Here is a 19,370-nt window from a genome sequence, read left to right on the forward strand (position 1 = left end):
TTACCAAGGAGAGACTAGTCACAGTGGGAGTAGGGAAAGAAAAGGGAGAACAAAATGTTAGGTAACTTGCATGCAGCTAAATCAGCTGGGCCACTCTCAGAAACATCAGTAAGAAAAGGTCTGGATGGCATGGAGTATTTTCGGGAGACGTGAAAGCACCTTTAGCAAAAGCTAATAAATATTCACTGTGAAACATTCAGGTATATCACAATGTTACAGTATATGTAGAATTGCCTGGTCCTGTGGCCGGTAGCTTTAATCTCTTTGTCGAAGACCTTTTTCATACATGTACTCCCTTTTTTCAAGATTGATTTTATTTTTTTTTTTTTTAGGTTATCTCAATGGAATCCTCACACTTCCTTAACAAGCTGCCTTGCTCGATGAGCAAAGCTTGCAGTGTTTGTACTGTGAGTTTTATTTTATTCTGCAGTCCAAATAAAATGAATTTGTGAAAAAGCTCTTTCAGATAAAGTATTACTTTCCAAGAAAAAGCATATAATTTTCATTATCCTCTTTGATGATTTGTGCAGCACAAAGGTTGTTCTGAAGTGCACAAAGCTTGCTCTGTGTACTGGGTTGTTTTGCACCCTCTTGTGGCCGTGATGCTGCCCTTTCAGTCCCAAATTCCCGGAAGTAGATTAACTCATCACAGAAAGAAGCAAAATGTCAAATCCTGAAAGTCACCTGTGTGACCTCTTCCTATAATCAGATAACCCACATCTGTGTCAAAAAGGATACATTCGAAAACCTCTGCATTGCTATGAAATCTTTCTTTTCCCTTTCTTCCCAGTCCTCAACCACTGCGGGAATGATAAATAAATAAATAAAACTTCATCTCCTATCACAGTTATTTTATATTTAAGAGCTACTGTAGGCAGACAGGAGTCCTACAGTACTTTTTCATCACTTCTGACAAGCTTTTGAGAATCATAGAAAAATGCCCCTTGAGAATGAGAAAACACAAGCTGGCATTCTGACTGCATCTTCAAACAGCTTTGCTATTCTAGTTGGGACAAGTCTTTTCAGAGGAGAAATTATTTCAGTATTGAAACAATTTAAATATTCTTTCCAGATCAGGCATCAATGAGATGTGGTGAATGTTTGAACACCTCAATTCTTGTCTGTATTTGTTCCAAACCAAATCACAGAACTACTTGCATTTTTGTATGTATACTGCACAAACATAGAAAGGAGCTTCTTTTCAAATGTCCATCACCATCCTCTGATAGAGACTCCTTTGTGCAATTCTGGATTGCATAAGTATTCTAAACAAGACCAGTTATACCCACTATACCTCTCGAGTCCAGTTTTTACATAGGGCAATTTACCTTTCCTGCTCTTAGGGAGCCACCAGAGAGGGTGTTACCCTTGTTGGCAAGTAACCCAAACAGCTTTTATTTCTTCTGTAACCTTCAGAATTTGCTTAGAAATTAATTCTGCCATTTCATGGAGAAACGTAGCAAAATGTGTAGGATTTTCACTACACAGTGATTAGACATAAGGAGTAGAAAATATCTCACCTTTACGTTAGGAGTAGGATTTTGATGTAGCATGTAGAAGGTGTCTAAACTCCTGTTAGAATCAACGGAGAGCTAGTCAGTGCAGTGAGTGGAGTCAGGGGATGGCTCAGCTGACCGAGGGCAGGTGTCATCTTTCGGATGAGCTGGTGGACTCCAAGCAATGTCCTGACCATCTCTGCATGGACTGTAATGGGAGTTTGGATATTTGGCTCACAAGAAGACACCTGTAGAAAGTCAAATTCAGGAAACCTGGATCCTGCCTGTATTCTTATGCAGAAAACTGTCTTCATGAACTTTTTTTCTCCTAGGTAGGAGTTATGCTATAGAATATAACTTTTCTAATGTGAATCTTGCAACAGCCTTCAGAATAGTATTAAACTTGCTTGCTCTAAGATAACTAGCTGAATTGTATCTTAAGGGTAGGAAATGTTCAGCATGTTTCACATATTTAATATTTGTTAATATATTAATATACTTTTGTGTTCTAATGAGAGGTGGGGACTGTGGGGAGAACCAAGGGCACTTCTTTCCAAAAGCACGGGAACTTAACTGAGGCCTGCCCCTGAAAATTGAAGATAAATGTTCATATAAACTAGTGTTTATATTTCAGAAGTCGTGGGAGCTGGGCAACATCCCAGGGGACTTGTAGAAGGAAAACATTTTTCAAAAAGCAGACCCAAGGACTTACACTCTGCTAACCCTTAGTTTGAAACTGGAAAGTGTAAACATTTAAGGGATGATACACAGATAAGGAAAAAAAAACAGCATGCATTTTGAAAGTTTCTCAAATCTATTATTCTTTGAGGGGCCTAAAGTGAAAGCAGCAGGTATGATACATAGTATAGGTGAATTTTTAATGATTCTGTAACTCCTGCATGATGTTTCCATAAGCAACCTACGAGAACAATGAAACTCTGGAAATGGTGGTACATCCCACTGTTCAATCCATCTCTTATAATATTTGGTGTCATGTAGTGCTAGGATCCAGCTGATTCCTATGATGCCATTAAATATCATGTGGATATTAGGTTTAGGATATGGGATTTGTAAAGCCTTAGCACTGAAACCCTGAAATTGCGAAAAACAGCAAGGAGGTAATTTTGGCAGAAAGGAAATTGTTGATTAAAGAACACAGCAGAGTTATAAACACAGAGAAATGAAAAGAGAAAAGGTGCAGGCACCCTTTACTGAAATTCATATTACAGCTTAGTTCAAAAAAAAAGTGGAGGAGAAGAATGTGAGAAAAGATCTCATGATAAAATAGCTTAGTATAACAATAACAATGTATGTATTCAAGTGTTGGGCATATTCTCTATTTAGTATGTCAAGTAAATCCTAGACTGCTGCTCAAATCCAGACAGCTCTTCTAATGTGTAGTCTACACAAGCTTATCTTGCAAGATTATGACTAAAATGCAATTAACTTCTCAAGAGAATGCATAGGCGAAGGTGGGGTATGTGGTACTTCAGAGTGACTCAACAAAAAGCTCTTATCTTGCATAAGCTAAAGAGTATCTTATTATTGCCTCATGCACCAGAAAACTCATGCCAAAACTTCTGTGTGATGAGGTCTCTTGAATTAGTGAGACCCTATGGATCTCTTTGGGATATATTTAAAAAAAATTCAAGAACAGCTATGAATTTCTCAAAGGTCATCTGGTTGCTCCCCAATCAAAAGGTTGACTTTCCAAGAAGCAGCATCTTGTCAAGGGAGGTGCTGTGACAGGTTATCCAGCAGCAGGAGCAGCTGTGTAACCCTGAGGAAGAATCGAGCTGACAGTGAGGAGAAACGTGATATTTTTAGGTACTGCAAGCAATGAATGCCTTTGCTTTCCTTTTGTAGCTTTTTTGCTCAGTGTGGCAGACTTTGATAAAATGAACTGGATTTCTTCTAACTGTATATAGTAAGAATTTAATTGCCCTGTGAACCAAGACACCTGCAAGAGCCTGTGTTCCCCTGCAATGGGGTGAGAAGGTATGTTGCCCAAGTAAGTGCTGGGATTCTCCTTTTGGGGGGTATGTACTCCCCTTCCAGCTCAAAGGCAGGATTAGGGGCTGTAACAGTGCTGGATTTGGCACCTCTGGTAGCATCCTTAACGGGGTGATTCAATCCATCCTGAGAGCTACCAAGATTAGCTGGAGAATTAGCCCTCAGGAAGTAACACCTTTCTTCATGAACTGCAGGGTGCCCTACTGACTGACTTCTAGATGGCTAAACTTAGGTTAGGTGAATCATCCAAGACTATTGACTCAGAGAACAGCAGAGACTAAATCTCCAGTCCCACAGCTGGCTGTCCCTGTGATTTTCTCCAGATCATTCAAGCCATTGAGCCAAGCAAACTCAATCCTTCTGTTACTGATGGGATCCTATTAAGTGAAAGATCATAATAACCGATGCTAAATCTATTTAGTAAGGCTGAGGTAATCTGAGAATCTTACGTATATCTGAGATATTTGAACGCTGCTTTATAGTTGACTGACTCTTTTAAAACACTAAGCCATATGGTATCCCGCTTCCCTTGACATCTGCTAACAATAAAAGGAAAAAAAAAAAAACTAGTCATGTCAAAGGTCAAGTGTTATTCCCATGAGTTCCAGAAAATATCTTTTCCTGAAACTCCCACAGCACTGAATGTAATGACTCATTGCCTCTACTTATGCCTTAATTATAAACCTCCTATGTGGCTGTCTTAAATTTATGACAGCGGATCTCACAGGCATCACTTTCATAGTGACTCTGTTCCATGGCATGTTTAGGTCCAGGCATAGGATTAGGCTGTGGGTGAAACGTCCCTCAGGGTTTCCAGTGGTGGAAATCTTAGCCATCCACAGCTCCAGTAGCTGCTGATTCATAGCAGATGAGAAAATGGGTGGAAAAATCAGAAGAAACTGCTGAATGTGCTAAGCAGGAGAAATAATTACATTATAAAACTTCAAGTTTTAAGATAGAGCTAGGTAATGTTTGTTGTCGTAGAGAGCTACATAACACAAAAGATCACTTCCAGGTATATATTCCATCATCATGTGCTTCTCACAGTGCTGAGGGATCCAGCTTCTTGAAAATAATGTTATTTTACTCCAAATAAGTTGGAAGCTAGAAGGAATCTTTAAAATTATCCAGCCTAGTGATGGCGAGTCTTCAGATGAAATTTGCTAATGAAATAACCTCATTTTTCTGACTTGTCCCTGGTTACAGTCTAACACGTGCTCCTACTTGTGGCAAAGCCAAGATTAAAGTTTTTGGTCATAATGCTGCTTCTGTGGTACAAGATCCTGCCAACGAGAGGAGAAGCTAATTCCAGCAGTGCCCTAAAGAGAGTCATGGCACAAAAGGTGAAGCTGCTCTAGCAGTAGTGCTGGGAAAGCTGATCAGAGGGAGAGATAGAGCAGCTCTGGCAGCCTTGAAAATACACGGGCTGACCTGCTGAGGATGGTCAGATAAAGAGCAAAAATGGTGTCTGAGGAGGAGAAGAAGAGGAGGAAGTTGGAAGAGCCATTGAGAAAAGATGCTGAGAACTAACACTTTCCCCGCTTTGTTTCACCCCTGTGGAGCACAAAGGGTAGGAACCACTAGAAAGAGTGATGAATAGGTCTGAGTCATTTCTTCTTAAGTGGAGGTGAGTTATGCTTCTGCAGAGTCTTCTCTCCTGCATTCATTCAGGGTGTGTCTCTGGGTCCAGGAGATATTCTGCCTAACTGTAAGATGGCTTTAAGCTTCGCAGAGAGAATTACAGCTGCATCAGTGTACTTGCTGCCTTAGTACAGCCAACAGGAAACGTTATGTTTGGTGTAGTTGATGTGCTTAGTTCCAAAGGTGGCACATCTTACCACTGACTAATTAAAGTGTTATCCTAATTAATCTGGATTTGTAGATCATAGTGGCTCTGAAATACCTTTTTTCGATTAATTAGTGTTTTAAACAGTATGGTTAGGTACAACAAAGTCTGCCTTTCCCTGGCACAGGATATGCTCTATCTTCTTTTAATATGATTTTCGAAAAGAAGATCAGATCTCACTTTCTTTTTTTAATCTTCATATGGACAATCATGCTTTGTGAAACTGGACTGCGAGGAGTTTCCTTAAACAGTTAAGCAGAGACTGCAGAAAGAAGTAACTGACTCCTGTGCGTTCCACCCTAGGAACTGGAGATTCTCTTTTCTACCAGCCTTTTTTCCAATAGAGTATGAGTTGCCTGACTCATAGGCTGCATCCTAGCAATAAGGATTTCCTGGCAAGTCAATAGACATCACACGTGCCCTCACGTTATTTTTTCTGTGCTGTTCAGGGCAAAATCACCTAACAAGGACTTGTGTTAATCTATCAATTACATTTTTATGTTAAGAAGCCTCAGCACCTTTTTGATCCCTGACATAGTTTATCTTTCGTGTGCAAAGGAATGACTCAGATTCTTTTAGCTTCTTAGTAAATTTTATTACTTCCTGTTAGTGAAAAAGATTGCTGGAGGCATATGATTCCATAATGGCTAGTCTGTAGCCATTTTGTGGTCACTCCCCGTATAAATCTTGTATTTTCTAGGTATGTCTAACTCACTCACTGAAAATTACATCAACCTGAAGTTCAACATTCAGGATGTTGGTTAGAAAAATTATCCAAGAGTTAAAAAAGGTCTCAGTTTTATGTAGTTTATAGCCTTAGTAAAAGATAAGCTCTTCTGAGACATAATATCTCTTCTCATCAGAGCTGTTGGAGTGGACATGAAGATGCCTTGCCAAAAACAGCCGTGTCATGTCTTCTGAAAAGTCATGGAGAGGAAGACAAGAGCAGAAACCCCACAAGTGTTAGATGCAGTTTGAGATTCCATTTAAGACCTCCCCTCCTACATTAGACACACTATGCACATAAGAAGATTGTGGTTTACCTAAGCGGCTTACAATCCAGAGAAAGAGAGGCACAGAGAGATAGAAGAGGAAGGACAGAAATCTTCCCTATCGAACTGCGGAATCTTTCTTGATTACCTAGAGCAGTTTTAGGTGCTGCTGTCTCTTTGCCATCTTTCTGCTCTTACACAAATAGTGAACTAATGGTCATAAATGACCATTACAAGAAAGGTTTAGTATAAGTGGTCCTAGGAGTTTTAAGCTGGAAGTATAGCATAGTTTTATGTAAGTGAATGATAAATAGGTGTTTTTCATAAGAATTTTACTCGGTAAGATGACTTGGGATTTCATGCTTATTGGACAGCAAAATAAATATATGTTCTGGATCTTTTAGTATGTATGTAAAACTGACATAAATAAATCAAAGTCCATTTACACAAACAACATGCCCTAGCAGTACACTATAAAGTAAGATAGATGGTAAGTGCACTGGGATTAGAAACCTTACAATTTGATAGGAAGTTGTTCTAGGTAAGGAAAAGGAAATGATTCCAGGTATATCATATTAATACACAGAAGACCAAAGCAGTGCTGGAGCAGTAGCACCCAGAGAGGCATGCCAGCACGGGGCACCTGAGAGCAGACCCTGGCTGGCTGGTAACTGCCTACTAGACCAGCACAAGATACCTTGTCTGCCTTGCTCAAGGATTGCATTAGTGACACAGATACTGGTAATTTGTACTGACTTTCTTTCCTGTTAGACCATGATTTTTTTTTAAATTATTATTTAGCTTTGGAACACAAGCTATTAATGAGCGGGTAATGCCAAAACAGGGCTATTTCATTGTGTAGGTTTTTGACGGTCTAGCCTGGAAACCAGATCCACCAGATCCTACCGAACTGCAGCATGTGAAATTTCTATAGATTGCTTAATTAGTACAGCAAATGCTAATGACAGATTATACTGAAATTGTAAACCTGAAATCTGTAGGGGGATTTTTCCAGCCCAAGAAAATAACACCAATGTCAGAACTGCTTTACGCTCTTTCTCCCCCTTGTAGTTCTTTGGAGCCAATATCTGAGAGTGCTACAAATAACAAAAAGAAAGAGATATAATAAAGGCGTCAATTTAGGTTTAAATCATCTTCTGTACCTAAGTGGAAGATGCAAGATGACACTAAGTAATTTTTAGGCCTACTACCGTATTACAGATGACAGAGGTACATTTAGACAATCTATAGAAGACAAGCAACATTTAGAGAAGAAGGGGAATCAGGTGCTTAAACAGTAGTTGTTTCCTGACAGGCCTTTGTGATGCATCAGGAAAAAATAGCTGCATAACGAACCTCTGGAATATGTACTGCGACCGCAATCAAGACATAGATTTTACCACAGCATTAAAATTGTAACACCTTCTTGGAATTTTGTTTTTGTAAAACAAGATTATGTTTCTACAAATTTGAGGCTTGGAACCATTGTGAGAAACAGTGAATAGTTTACACAGTGAATAGCAGTTTTCTTGCTAGATTCCCCCCCTCTCCACCTTCCTAATGTATATCGAAATCATGCCAGAGAGAAGAAGAATGCCAGGTCTAGGTTTTTTCTTCCCTCTAAGACTCTTCTGCAACAGTATCACCATTGCAGCTTGGTCCTGGGAAGCTTTCAAAGAATATCTTTTATCTCCTATAGCGGGAAGAGAAACACCTTCCTCTCCAAATACCACGAAGTACATTGACATCATAGCTGAGACAGAGAAACTCTGATCACCATTGCTAAAATATCCTGGTAAAGTTTGAATAAATGTTTGCTATTGAAATGGTTATGAAAGCTCCACACGTGTGCAAAAAGTGGCAATTTAACGGTGATGCTATGTTATCCAGTCTGACTACAGGTATCTGCCGATATCACGGGTGATGCTCTTGTCGCTGTTGAGTTTGCTGAGCTGTCAGGGATGGGACAACACAGAAAGACAGGTGGCTTCATTAAACACGATTAAGCTGTGGCCACTGACTGTACTGGGGGGAAGGATTTCAGGCTTACAAGAAATACGGGAGTTTTGAACTTCTGTGGGAGACTTCTGACAGGAAAGGGGAATGGCTTTTCTGCAGGTGGGAAATATGTTGGGGCTGACCTTTCCAAAGACCAGGGAGCCTGCAGTATGACTAGCAGATGGTGTCCAGCAAGGCCATCTCCAGACTTCAGCAAGGGATCAATCGTCGCCTTCATAGATGTATGAAGGAACCTATTCATATGTATTGGCAAACTGGCATGGGTGCCATATGTGCCTTCTCTCTCCTTTGCTATGGGATAGCAGCTTTCGTAAGTGATCTAATAAATGATTATTCCTCAATCAGCTTCTGCAACCTGCTTAAGGGATACATCTGCGCTCCATGGAAATATCCATTTAGACATTGTGGTGAAGCTGGACAAAACAAGGAAATCTCAAACACAGCAATGAGCACTAGAAAGTATGTATATGAAGTCATGGTTCAAGTTGATCTCTACTTTTGGCTGGAAAAATCGGAGGGAAGCTGTAAAAGGTTAAATAATAAAAAAGAAAAAAAAAAGAAAAAATATTCAGGCCAAAAGTAATGAGGGACGATACTGATTTGTATCTGCAGAGAGTGCAGCCCTTTTTTGACTAATGGACTTTCCTGAGCTAAGAAATTACTGCAATTCGTCTTAAATGACACTCGACAAGGTGCAAAGTATCTATTATAATCTCGGTTAATAAACTGTTCAGCCCAGTTAAATATGCTTTCTGTCTGCTTTACCCCCTGGAAACATGCATTTTAGCAATTCATTAACCTCCTTTCTAATTGTATGGACATAGGCAGCACTCTGTTATGACCCTGCAGAACCACAACACAAGAAATTTTCTTTTGTTACTCAAAGAGTGGGCTTATTTCTGAAAAGGAGCATGGAAAGGTCAAAGGGAGGTAGCTGTTTGTACTCTCCTTTGGATTTATGGAAAAATTACTTGGTGCTCAGTACGGATTTTATTGCAGGCCAGAGACACACTTGTGGAAGCAAAACGAAATTTCCTACTAAAATGAAAAATATCAGATAACATCAGATGAAAAATTTCTTCTTCAGAGAAAATATAAATAAATGCCTCATTAAAGATGTTCTCAGAGGAAACAAGCTGACTTGGACTGGAGTATCAACGCCAGTTCATGTACACAACGGTCCTCTCTTGGATTTCAGTTGCGCTCAGCTGAGTTAATGCAGTAAGGGCTCTCTGGGGCTAAAGAATATAGTTTTGGAACAAGGTAAGTACTTGACTGACTGAATGGATAATAAAAACATAAGCTTTTGAAACTGCAAAACCTATTCTCAGAGGCCAAGTGGAAAGGGTTAAATGTACTTTCAAATATACTTATTGTGAGGCTTCCCTTGGTTGCATGCAAAGTGGCAGATCATCCATCTGGATGTATAAAGGCAAATGTTGACACTGTTAATGCTTTGAAAACCACTGAAATGTCTGGACTCCCAGCAGTGGTTAAACAAACACAACACTGAATTAGCCGTGATCGTATGTGCAGATATTCAGTGTGTGCATAGCAATTGGTGATCACAAGTACTACTAAGGGCTAATCACAATCTTCCTTAGGAGGAATTACTTTCAAAGAGAATACCAAAGAAAAAAATGTCAAATATGTGACTGTATAAAGTAGCAGTGAACTTTATAGCGTTAAGGAGGTTCTCCCTCACTCCTGTGTCTTCTTCAGATTTCTGCTTCCTCTCCATAGTCTTGATACTGAGGAAAGGTTGTTGTTGAAATCTTTGCAATTCACTCTGGAATTTACCTCATCCTACCAGTTTCTTCCCTTCCACCCTGAGTCCTCCTTGAGCTTGTGGCCCTCTCTAACGTGCACAGATTCTCCAAACAACTTGTAAAGTAGAAAATGTTCCTGCATAGTACCCTGCGAGGTGTAAGTTTGTAGCTATTTTCTGTCCCATACTTGTTATCCTGGTCAGAGTCCTTGTATGCATAATCTTGCCTAATAAACAAGAAAGTAGGACAAAATAAGAACTCCAGAGAAAACCTGAGCAGGAGTTCTTGGTGCTGAAGGAGGTGATGGTGGGTTCAGGAGAGGTACCTATAAGACAGTAGATTTCTAACTTCTCTGCAAATTAACTCCTGGAACCCAGGAAATAAAAATCTTCAAGAATCTTGGTACTTCCTTTGGACAAGGCAACTGGAGGTGATGCTGAGATGCTGGGCTAAGCAGGCTGGAGGTGAGGCACACAGTTTGCCTAGAACTCATTACGGGATGTTTTAAGGGGATTATGGGAATGATTGTGGGAATGATCATGACTGATCATGGGGTGTTTAGGGGATAGATCAAAGGCAGGGAGAGGGAGGGATCAAGGTGGACTAGGGAGGAACAAATGTGAGAAAATAAAGGAGATAAAAGGGCCTAGTTGTGGGTAAACAGCTGGCTGACCAGCCTGTTTGCCTGACCAAGCCCTGCACTTGATCACTGCAGCCTGCCCTATATGCTTACTGAATATTCTTATCTAATAACCATAATAACTATTTAATAATAATAGTACGAGTAATAACAACAACAACAACAACATTCTTTCTGTTTTCTGTGTGGGTGCACTCTGGCCTGAGCCTGTGTATGAGAGCACTAGCAAACCTCACACCAGACTCATCAGTTAGCCGGGAAAGACAGCCAAGTAGCAGTGACTACAGCAGGACCGTGAACCTCAGGGGCTCGAGGGGCCAGGAGCCAGCACCTGGGGAGATCAGGGGCTGATGCAAGCTGCTGGACAGACTGGGTGGCTGAGGCCAGCTACTGGGGAGATCAGTTCTATGTGAGTGAGTATATATTTCACTAGCACACGTGAATCCTGATCAGCTGAAGAGGAACAGGATCGGGCCGTCTGTGCTGTTGATGTGTGGGTGCTGTGTATGTGTATACATGGGTGCTGCTAAAGGCGTCTGTTTTTCATCTGTGGCTGACTATAGGGGTTGTATCTGTGTGTGTGTGTGTGTGTGTGTGTGTGTTTGCATGCGTGCGTGCGTGTGTGCACATGCTTATGTGCACACATGCACCTACTGGGCTTACACGCTAAGCCTCGATACTGACTGGAGCTGGGAGCTGCAGTAACATTGCATCCATCAGGCTGGGGCAGAAAGAAACCCCCAGCGTCCGGCAGCCCCTGCATCCCGCTACCCCGTGGCAGAACTCGATTGAGAAAATTGCACACTGCCCCTTGTGCAAGCACAAATTCAAGGTTTAATGGTGGATCACATTGTAAATGTTGGAGTGGAGAGCTTAGACTTAGTCACAGCAGTAGAATTTCACATCGTTGAGAGCTGTGTCATCCCCCTTTCCCTGGGGTCTTTCCACCTTGGTCTGGAGCCCACAGATGCCTTTAGAGTGGCAGCTGTCGCTCCATGGGCCGAAGTGACCCCCTGAAAGTCCCTGGCCCTCCAGCTGTGTTCCATCAGAACAGAGGAACATCACGTTGTTGGCCGCGGTGTCGTCATGCAGATACTGCTGTGGTTCCGTACTCAGCGAGAAGGAAACCATCTTGTTGCTGGGGCAGAGCTGGGCCTTAGTCCAGGTTCCCCACCTGCCAGAGAAGAAAAACACCTCCCTGATATGTGTTCAGCCTCTGCTCGCCTGAAAGCAACCTGCACCTCAACTGGGACCCTGGTGGTCCTAGGGCAGGGGACCGACAGAAGGACAGTAGATTTCTAAGAGCACCTGTTTCACTCTACTTCCCTTGGGTATTTTTGTCTTTCCCCCTAGATACCCAGCTATTAGCAAGCCTGGACTGCCCTGTTGCTACAGGACTCCTTGGGGAGTTCAACTGCTTGCTTTGTCCCTGTTATTTAACATCAATGTCCTTCTCCAAGTGGGCATCTGAGGAAAAAGAGAAAGTACAGGCTAAAGATCTGTATATTTGCAATTCCCTTTCCTGGGTTCAAGATCTTTTCAAGATCTATGCCCTTCTCTAGGACAAGATCTTTACCCTAAGACATTCACACTTTGTGGCTAGAGGGAGCAAGTGTGGTGCGGGAACCACCTTCACAAGGGTTTTGGGATAGTTATGGAAAAACCATTGCACTGGTTTCCCTTGATGTTTCACCAAAGCTGCTGCCCTGATGGAAGCATGAGGAAGCAAATGCTACTCACGGCCCCACCGAGGACTCAACGATTGTGCCATCTGTGCAGACCAGGCGGATGCCATTCAGAGCTGTATCGTCACCAAATATCCAGAATCCCTGGTAAGGCTCCACCTTAGAAGAGCGGACAAACCAGTGAGCATCACCAGTGAATGAGTGCCACCAAATCCCTGTTCCATTAAAAAGAAGAGATAAGATGAACCCTGGGAGAAGTGTCGGAAAGCTCTGTGAGAGGCAGCCAGATAGATCTTAGCACTGCTGAGGGAAGGGGCTGTAAGGCAGGTCCATAGCCTTTTCTAGTGAGCCCCTTTTTGCTGTTGCCTACCTCTGCTCTCTCAGAACTGCGGAGCAGCAGTTCTGGACACAGAGGAACATTTGGTGGCTGCTGCCCTGAGGGCATACCCACACTCTCATTGTGTGTACTGACCCAAAAGAGCTGGAGTAGTTAGAGGTGGAAGTTGTCCCAGACCTTTGGGAATGTGCTGTAGAGCACAGATCCCAGGCCTATTCATATCTCATGGACACCCCTGGTAAGAGATCACTCACTGGCAAGGAGTCTGGAGAACTAGTCTACACTAGAGATTTCTTGCTGATAAGCCTGCATGAACAATAGAGATACAATGGAAACGCTGCTGCAATGGGACAAAGTGTTGCTACCAGCCCTGTTGAGACTAGAATGAAATTACCTAATTTCATGGTGGTTTTTTTTTTCTTTTTCCCCTTTGGAAAAGCAGTGAAACCTTACCTTCAGTTCAAATCCCGCAGCATAGCCTGTGGGGCAAAAATGTGGCTTCCCCCAAGTACCCCAGGGGCCTCCATTGGGCACAGTGAGGATGGAGGCATATTGTCGTGCCTCCACGTCTTGAAGGCAGCAGGATCCCAGCAGGAAGAGGAAGGCAGGGATGAGAGGATGCATAGTGGGGATCCACTCTATGTCTTGCTGCATAGAGGTGATGGGCTGACGGCTGGCACAGAGGGAATTTATGAGTCAGGAAAGTGGGTGGGAGTCCTTGGGGAAGTGTCAACAAATCCCATGGGCTCTGCTGGTTGTTGCTATGTACTGCTCCTGTTAACTGTCTATCACTCAGTGGTGGGGCCACCCTTGCGAAACAGAAGGGTTGCCACCAATGTGCACTGGCTGGATGAGGCTTGCAGGGCTCATAGAAAGTCGTTGTTGTGCGGGAAGTGAAGGGGGCAGAGCTGGGGCTGTCCCCTGAGGGGGTGTTGGGGCTTTGAGGGTTCTAGGAATGTGGAGAGGAGAGCGTGTGAGAGAGCAAGGTGGGAGGAAGAGCGAGGGACTGGCTGGGAAGGAAACCTCTAACAGGGCTGAGGCAAAATGGAGGCAGACGGGTCTTAGGGATGTTTGCTCTGTAGAAGTTCTCACTTGCTTTCTATCTCTCCCTCTGTCATACTTTATCTCTCTCTTCTCTCTCCTGCTGGGGTTAAGGAAAGTGTCTGCACTGGCAACCACTGCATTTTGCTTTGAGACGTGCGTGAGTGTAGGTGACTATGCAAAGTCTGGAAATGTCTCTTCACAGGGCAAGTGCTCCAGCCTCAAACCATCTCGGTGGCCCTTCACTGAACTTGCTTCCATTCACTGATGTCTTCTCATACTGAGGGGTCCAAAACTATATGCAGTGCTCCATACATGGCCTAATGAGTGATAAGTAAAAGGGAATAATCACTTTCCTTGATTTCTGACTCTTCTCCTGTTCATTCAGCCTAGGGTGCTGTTGGCCTTTGCTACCAGGGCACGCTACTCGCTCATGTCCAGCTCGCTGCCCACTGGGACACCCCTGGGCCTTTTTTGCTGAGCTGCTCCCCAGGCACCCAGACCCCAGGTGCATTGTTGCAGGGGTGCTTCCTCCCCAGGGCAGGGCTTGTTTTTTATCCCTGTTGAATTTCACGAGGTTCCTGCTAACTGATTCATCTAGCCTGTCCAGGTCCCTCTGGATGGCTGCCCTGTCCTTGAGTGTTATCAACTGGTCTCCCCAGTTTGACATCATCCAGAGACCTGAGTGTGCACTCTACTGCATCCTCCAGATCATTGATAAAGTTATTATACAGGATAGGGCTCAGGACAGACCTTGAGGAACTTCATATGTAACTGGTCTCCATGATGACCTGTGATTCAGTGATATGGTCAGTCCTTTACACTAGCCATGAAAGGTGCATGGTGAGGCTTTCGGGATATGTAGAAAGTTACTGCTTTTAGGTAAAGTGATGGTGGAAGAATTAGGACTGAGAAAAGGATCCTAAGGAGAAGAGGTAAAGAGGAGCTAGGTGGGGGAGAAGGCCTTGACATGACCAAAGCCAAAAAAGGAGAAACGTTTTACAGTTTGCAATCATAATCCCAGAACTGAATCTTGCTCCTTTCAAGTCCCTCTTATTGGCAGGGACTGTTTTCTTTGTCTTTCGCTTTTACCCAGCTCTCTGCATTTCCCCTCTGTTAGTCAGTCTGAGCCTGTGGCAGTGTGGTCACCTCAGACAGGAGCAGTGCAATTCTGCTCAGTATCTTTGCTGATTTATTCTTACTTCCCTTCAGCTGCCTCCTTCCCAGGCATAAGGGAGTGACACCGGGTCAGTGATTCTGTGATATTCTAGCAGGAAGAAGTGCAAACAATTCATACTAATAATTAACTCTAACTATTGAAGAAAGCAGTTTTTTTTTTTTTTGACTTCAGAGCAGGAAGCTGGAAAACAAACAAGGAACTAACTTTAGTTGTATGCTTCCCCTTCTTGCTGCTCATTAATTTTTAACCCTTCCGGAGTGATGAACCTCCTTCTTGAGTCGTATCCACTTTCTACTGGAAACCCTCCCTGCGGTGTGAATATGGCAAGGACTGGAACAGAGGCTGCAGAAGGGAAATGCTGCTAAGAGGTGGGTTAGCCAGCAGCATTCATGAGCTTTGAGACCTGAAACACTGAGGCAGAAAGGAGGTCACTACAACTCCTGTTTGGGAACAGAGAGGGAAAGCCCCAAATATGTCCTCCTTGGGGCATCAGCAGATAGGTTCTGAAGTGGTGGATAATGCGACTTAGCTGGGAAGAGAGCATCCCTCCCGCTTGTGGTATATTATTGCTATGGATATTCCCTGGGGATAGGAGACACAGGGTTCAGGTGCTCAAGACAACATGGCTTCCTCAGTGAAGTGGAAATCTCAGGCCAAGTTCTGACACAACATCTTTGCAAATTTTGCCTCCTTCTTCACTGACGTCTTCATCCCCTTCTGGATTTGTCTTAGCCCACTCCAAGGGGAGCTGACACTCTCAGAGAATATGTGACCTCTGCTTAGAAGTTCCTGATATCTCCACTGTTGGACAGCATGTCAGAAGCAGGAATGCTGCTTTGCCTCCCTGCCGTGCATGCAGCTGGTCTTATCAAGGAGTCACTTTGCTAAGGGATCCACTTTTGGAAACTGCTCCTTTGGCAAACTCCATCTGTGAAAGTACCAGAGGCTGAGGCATGTGCCCCTTACACGGGAGTGAAGGCAGGGAGGAAGCTACTCATTTCAGATGCCTGCCTGGGGGAAGGAGAACAATGCCATGGTGTTATTTGGATAAATCTGCTCATACAGTGAACTTCCTTGAGTATCCACTGATGCACTCCCACACCCCTGTTAATGAATATTTTCTCAGCTGGGCAGACTCTTTTTCTTCACCCCCTGCTTGTTTTTCTTTTTCATCAATCCTCATTACCCCAGTGAGGTAGGGAAAGTACCAAGTTACAAACCAAAGATAAGAGGATTATTCATTGTATTAGACTTGAAAACTGGAGTTTGAATTTTTCAATGAGGAGTCTGGTATCCTCCTACTCTTTACCTCATACATTCCCTCCTTGCCATCACCCCCTGAGATAGTCTTGGGGAATTTGTCTGAAAAGAATTTAAATATTATGTTTCTGCTTGGCTTTGATGTTATATATATTGTACATATATATTTATATATGTGTGTCTATATGCATATATATACACACTTAAACACTGTGCAAATACTCTGAATATTGTGCAAGGATCCACTCCCTGAAGGGCTCAGAGTCACTTCCTCTTGCTCCAGCCTTGCTGGTCCCAGGTGGGGTGAGGATGGGAATAACTCTTCCCTTCAAAGTCTGCTTACACTGATGGGATACAACACCGTGGTGGTGTCCCCTCTCCCGTCCTTCCCTGGGCACCCAGCGGGCAGTTCCTAGTCTCTGTTGCCCAGCATAGCCCCATTTCTCTCAGGTGGTGCATGGGAGGTGTCTGCGTTTGCAGCCAAACCTGACATCAGGGCATGGCACCTCTGAGACTGGGCTGGAGCTGTGATCTGCAGCATTAGAGATAATGAGAGTAGGAAACCCCCCAAAAGAATGGCTGGAACTACCTGAATACCCTCTTGTATACCATCCTACAGATGGTCCTGCAGATTCTCTGACAGGTCTCCTTGATCTTGATGTGAAGAGAGATTATTAGTGTTAATTTCCATTGCCATTTGTTCCTCAAACTCCAGTTTTGAACTGCCATGTTTCTATATGTAATCTGCCACTGTGTAAGTTAAGTGTATTTTCTTCATTTGTCCACAGCTTTAGCTTTTGTTGTTTATCACAACCTCCCTTACCTTACTGTTTAAGTTGAATGCAGCTACTTCCATTGCCATAACCTCTAGACCACTCCAGCTGTCAGTCAGTGTGCAAGCTCTAAGATTTCCTTTGCTCACAGCCTTTAGGCAGAAAGATAGAGAAAGACCCCCTGGAAGTGCCTGTGTTAATGGTATGGCTGTGAGCAGGGGAGAGGAGATCCTGGGGGCTTGGTGGCAGCGCTTTCTGTGCAGCACACTGCAGAGACTGGCAACACTGCTCCAGCCCTGAGATGGCAAATGAACAGCGAAGGCATCCAGCTGCCGTAAGTGCTCCCCAAAGCAACACTACTACTACATTTTATTAGATTACTCAATTTTTTTTTTTTTTTAAGAAGTAAAACCCCACAGAAGATGCTCACTCAGGAGAGTTATCACACAAATTACAGCTGTTGCCCGAGGAAGGGGGAGGACAGTCAGCACCTTTCCCATGGATTTGCCTGCTTTTTGGCCAACTTTTTTCCGTCTGATTGAGGATTGAAAACTCCGGCTGCAGCTGGGGAGGGGAGTGAGGGACCGATGCTGCCCCCAGCCCCTGCGGAGCGCTGTCGGGTGGGTTTCCTAGGGAAGCAGATCTGAAGCGAGGGGCAGGAGCCAGAGGGCACCGAAATGGGCTGAGAACTAAGGGCTTCTCCTCATGTGTGAAACCTTGTGCTAAGAAATGCCTTGCAGGTGGTGAGCCCTGGGCCCTAACTGACTAGCAGAGTTTTGCTGTTATTTCATACCAAGCAAAGTCATAGCTATCCTGGGACAATGTTCACTTTGAAGAATGAAAATAACTGAATTTAGTATAAGAATTTTTCCTGTGGAAAAAAAAAAAAACCCTTGGAGATATTCAAAACTTGCCCTGAGCAACTTGATCTTACTTTGAAGTTGGCTCTGCTTTGAGCAGGGGGGTTGGACCAAATGTCATGTAGAGGCTCCTCTAAGCTGAATTGTTCTCTGCTTCTGCAAAACAGCTGCAGCTACTGAGAAGTCTGCAAATCAACTGCTATAAAACTAGATATATCACAGTGTTACTGCAATAACTTTGAGGGCAAAACTCTCCTCTAAGCTTGTCCTAACAGTGAGTTCTAAGTAAATTTCCTTCCAGACTTAATCTCTTCCTTACGTGCTGAGTGCCTTTTCTATTTTCCATCAATTTATAAGCTTTTACAGACACTATCTCATCCCCTCCCTGAAGCATCACTTTCCCAAGCCACAGAGATTTATCCTTTTGAGCACTTCCTTTACATCTCCTTCTGATATTGTTTGTGTTGTCTGGGACCTTTGGGCATTTGAAGAGTTAATCCGCTGTAAATACTGGCTGCAAGTCTCTATATTCTTCTACAAAAAAATCCTTTCAGTCTCAAATCTGAGTTCCAGGTGTTCTTTAAGCCTGTTTGCTGATTGCTAACCAAGGAGAAGAAAGAAAGAAAATAATAAAAAAAAACCCCTTGACTACAAAGGAATTTTCCTTGTGAGACTGGGTGTTGAAAGTGCAATGGCAGAAAGATTACAAAAAGAAAAGCTTTTTATCGTCAGTGCAAAGCCCTAGGTATATCTTCAGGAGGAAAGTGCGTAAAAACCTGCAAGCCTCCATGGGACGCAGCGGATGGGGCTGAGCTGTTGAGCTCTGGTGTCCTGAATGCAATGGGAGAAGAGCAGGCCAGTAGAGTAGAGAGTTATGTGAAGAGCATTTGTGCTGAGCCTACTAAAAGAGAAGTTGCAGGGTAGCTCCCAGCCTCGGGAAAAGGTGGGAATTTAAACTTCAGCAGCACAGTGCAACTCAGCATTTATAACCACGGCTGTTGTCTCCTGCTGTGTCCTCTGAGAGTAGCTGTCAGGGTGAGGGGAGCCACTGTTCGGTACAACAGCAAGAGGTAGGAAGACTGGCTATATTTCTTGAGAATGAGCTTGGACGGCTGGGCAGCTGCTGAAGGTCCAGTGAATGAGAACTGGATGTTAGATTGAGTGTAAAATAGGCCCTCAGCTGACCAAAGTTGTTGCAGGCAGAGAGCTCATCTCTTGTCACAGTCCCATTTGTAGGGCTGATAGCTCTTTCTGACTGACTGTCGAGGTCTTCCCCTTTCATCTGGGCCCCCCAGCCTTCCTGACAGTAATTCTGTGCCCCAGCTGCAGCCAGTGTGTCCCCCAAATTGCAGAACAGCATGCACCGACCTCTTCCATCTTTCAGCTCCTTTCCTGGACATGTGGGCATAGGGAAGGTGGTCTTGGCTCAGTGGCTATATGGCATGCGCATGGGATAAGG

The 19,370-nt window shown here is 43.5% G+C and overlaps 2 protein-coding genes across 2 annotated transcripts in view; one reads left to right on the plus strand and one right to left on the minus strand.

Annotated features, from left to right (window-relative positions):
• Window positions 1-11,595: 11,595 nt before the first annotated feature.
• On the minus strand, window positions 11,596-13,440 carry LOC104149924 (vitelline membrane outer layer protein 1). Its single transcript, XM_009683823.2, has 3 exons — window positions 13,251-13,440; window positions 12,516-12,619; window positions 11,596-11,949 (listed from the first exon to the last, which is right to left on the minus strand). Exons 1-3 carry the CDS (start codon window positions 13,419-13,421, stop codon window positions 11,655-11,657), a joined length of 570 nt encoding a protein of 189 aa, XP_009682118.1. The 5' UTR covers window positions 13,422-13,440; the 3' UTR covers window positions 11,596-11,654.
• Window positions 13,441-15,277: 1,837 nt separating this feature from the next.
• The window catches only part of LOC104149925 (vitelline membrane outer layer protein 1), a 59,209-nt gene continuing 55,116 nt past the window's right edge, over window positions 15,278-19,370 (plus strand). Inside the window, exon 1 of the mRNA XM_068930347.1 lies at window positions 15,278-15,386. The gene's annotated coding sequence lies outside the window, so the exon portion shown is untranslated. The remainder of the gene's footprint in view (window positions 15,387-19,370) is intronic.

The sequence above is a fragment of the Struthio camelus genome, chromosome 1 (genome assembly GCF_040807025.1).
Source record: "Struthio camelus isolate bStrCam1 chromosome 1, bStrCam1.hap1, whole genome shotgun sequence".
Taxonomy (NCBI): domain Eukaryota; kingdom Metazoa; phylum Chordata; class Aves; order Struthioniformes; family Struthionidae; genus Struthio; species Struthio camelus.

Excerpts from the sequence above, each read along its gene's own strand:
- LOC104149924 (XM_009683823.2), bottom strand. The coding sequence starts at position 13,421 with ATGCATCCTCTCATCCCTGCCTTCCTCTTCCTGCTGGGATCCTGCTGC. Across the intron at positions 12,620-13,250 it reads CTGCGGGATTTGAACTGAAG|GTGGAGCCTTACCAGGGATT; the intron begins GTAAGGTTTCAC and ends CGCTCTTCTAAG. Across the intron at positions 11,950-12,515 it reads GTTGAGTCCTCGGTGGGGCC|GTGGGGAACCTGGACTAAGG; the intron begins GTGAGTAGCATT and ends CTTCTCTGGCAG.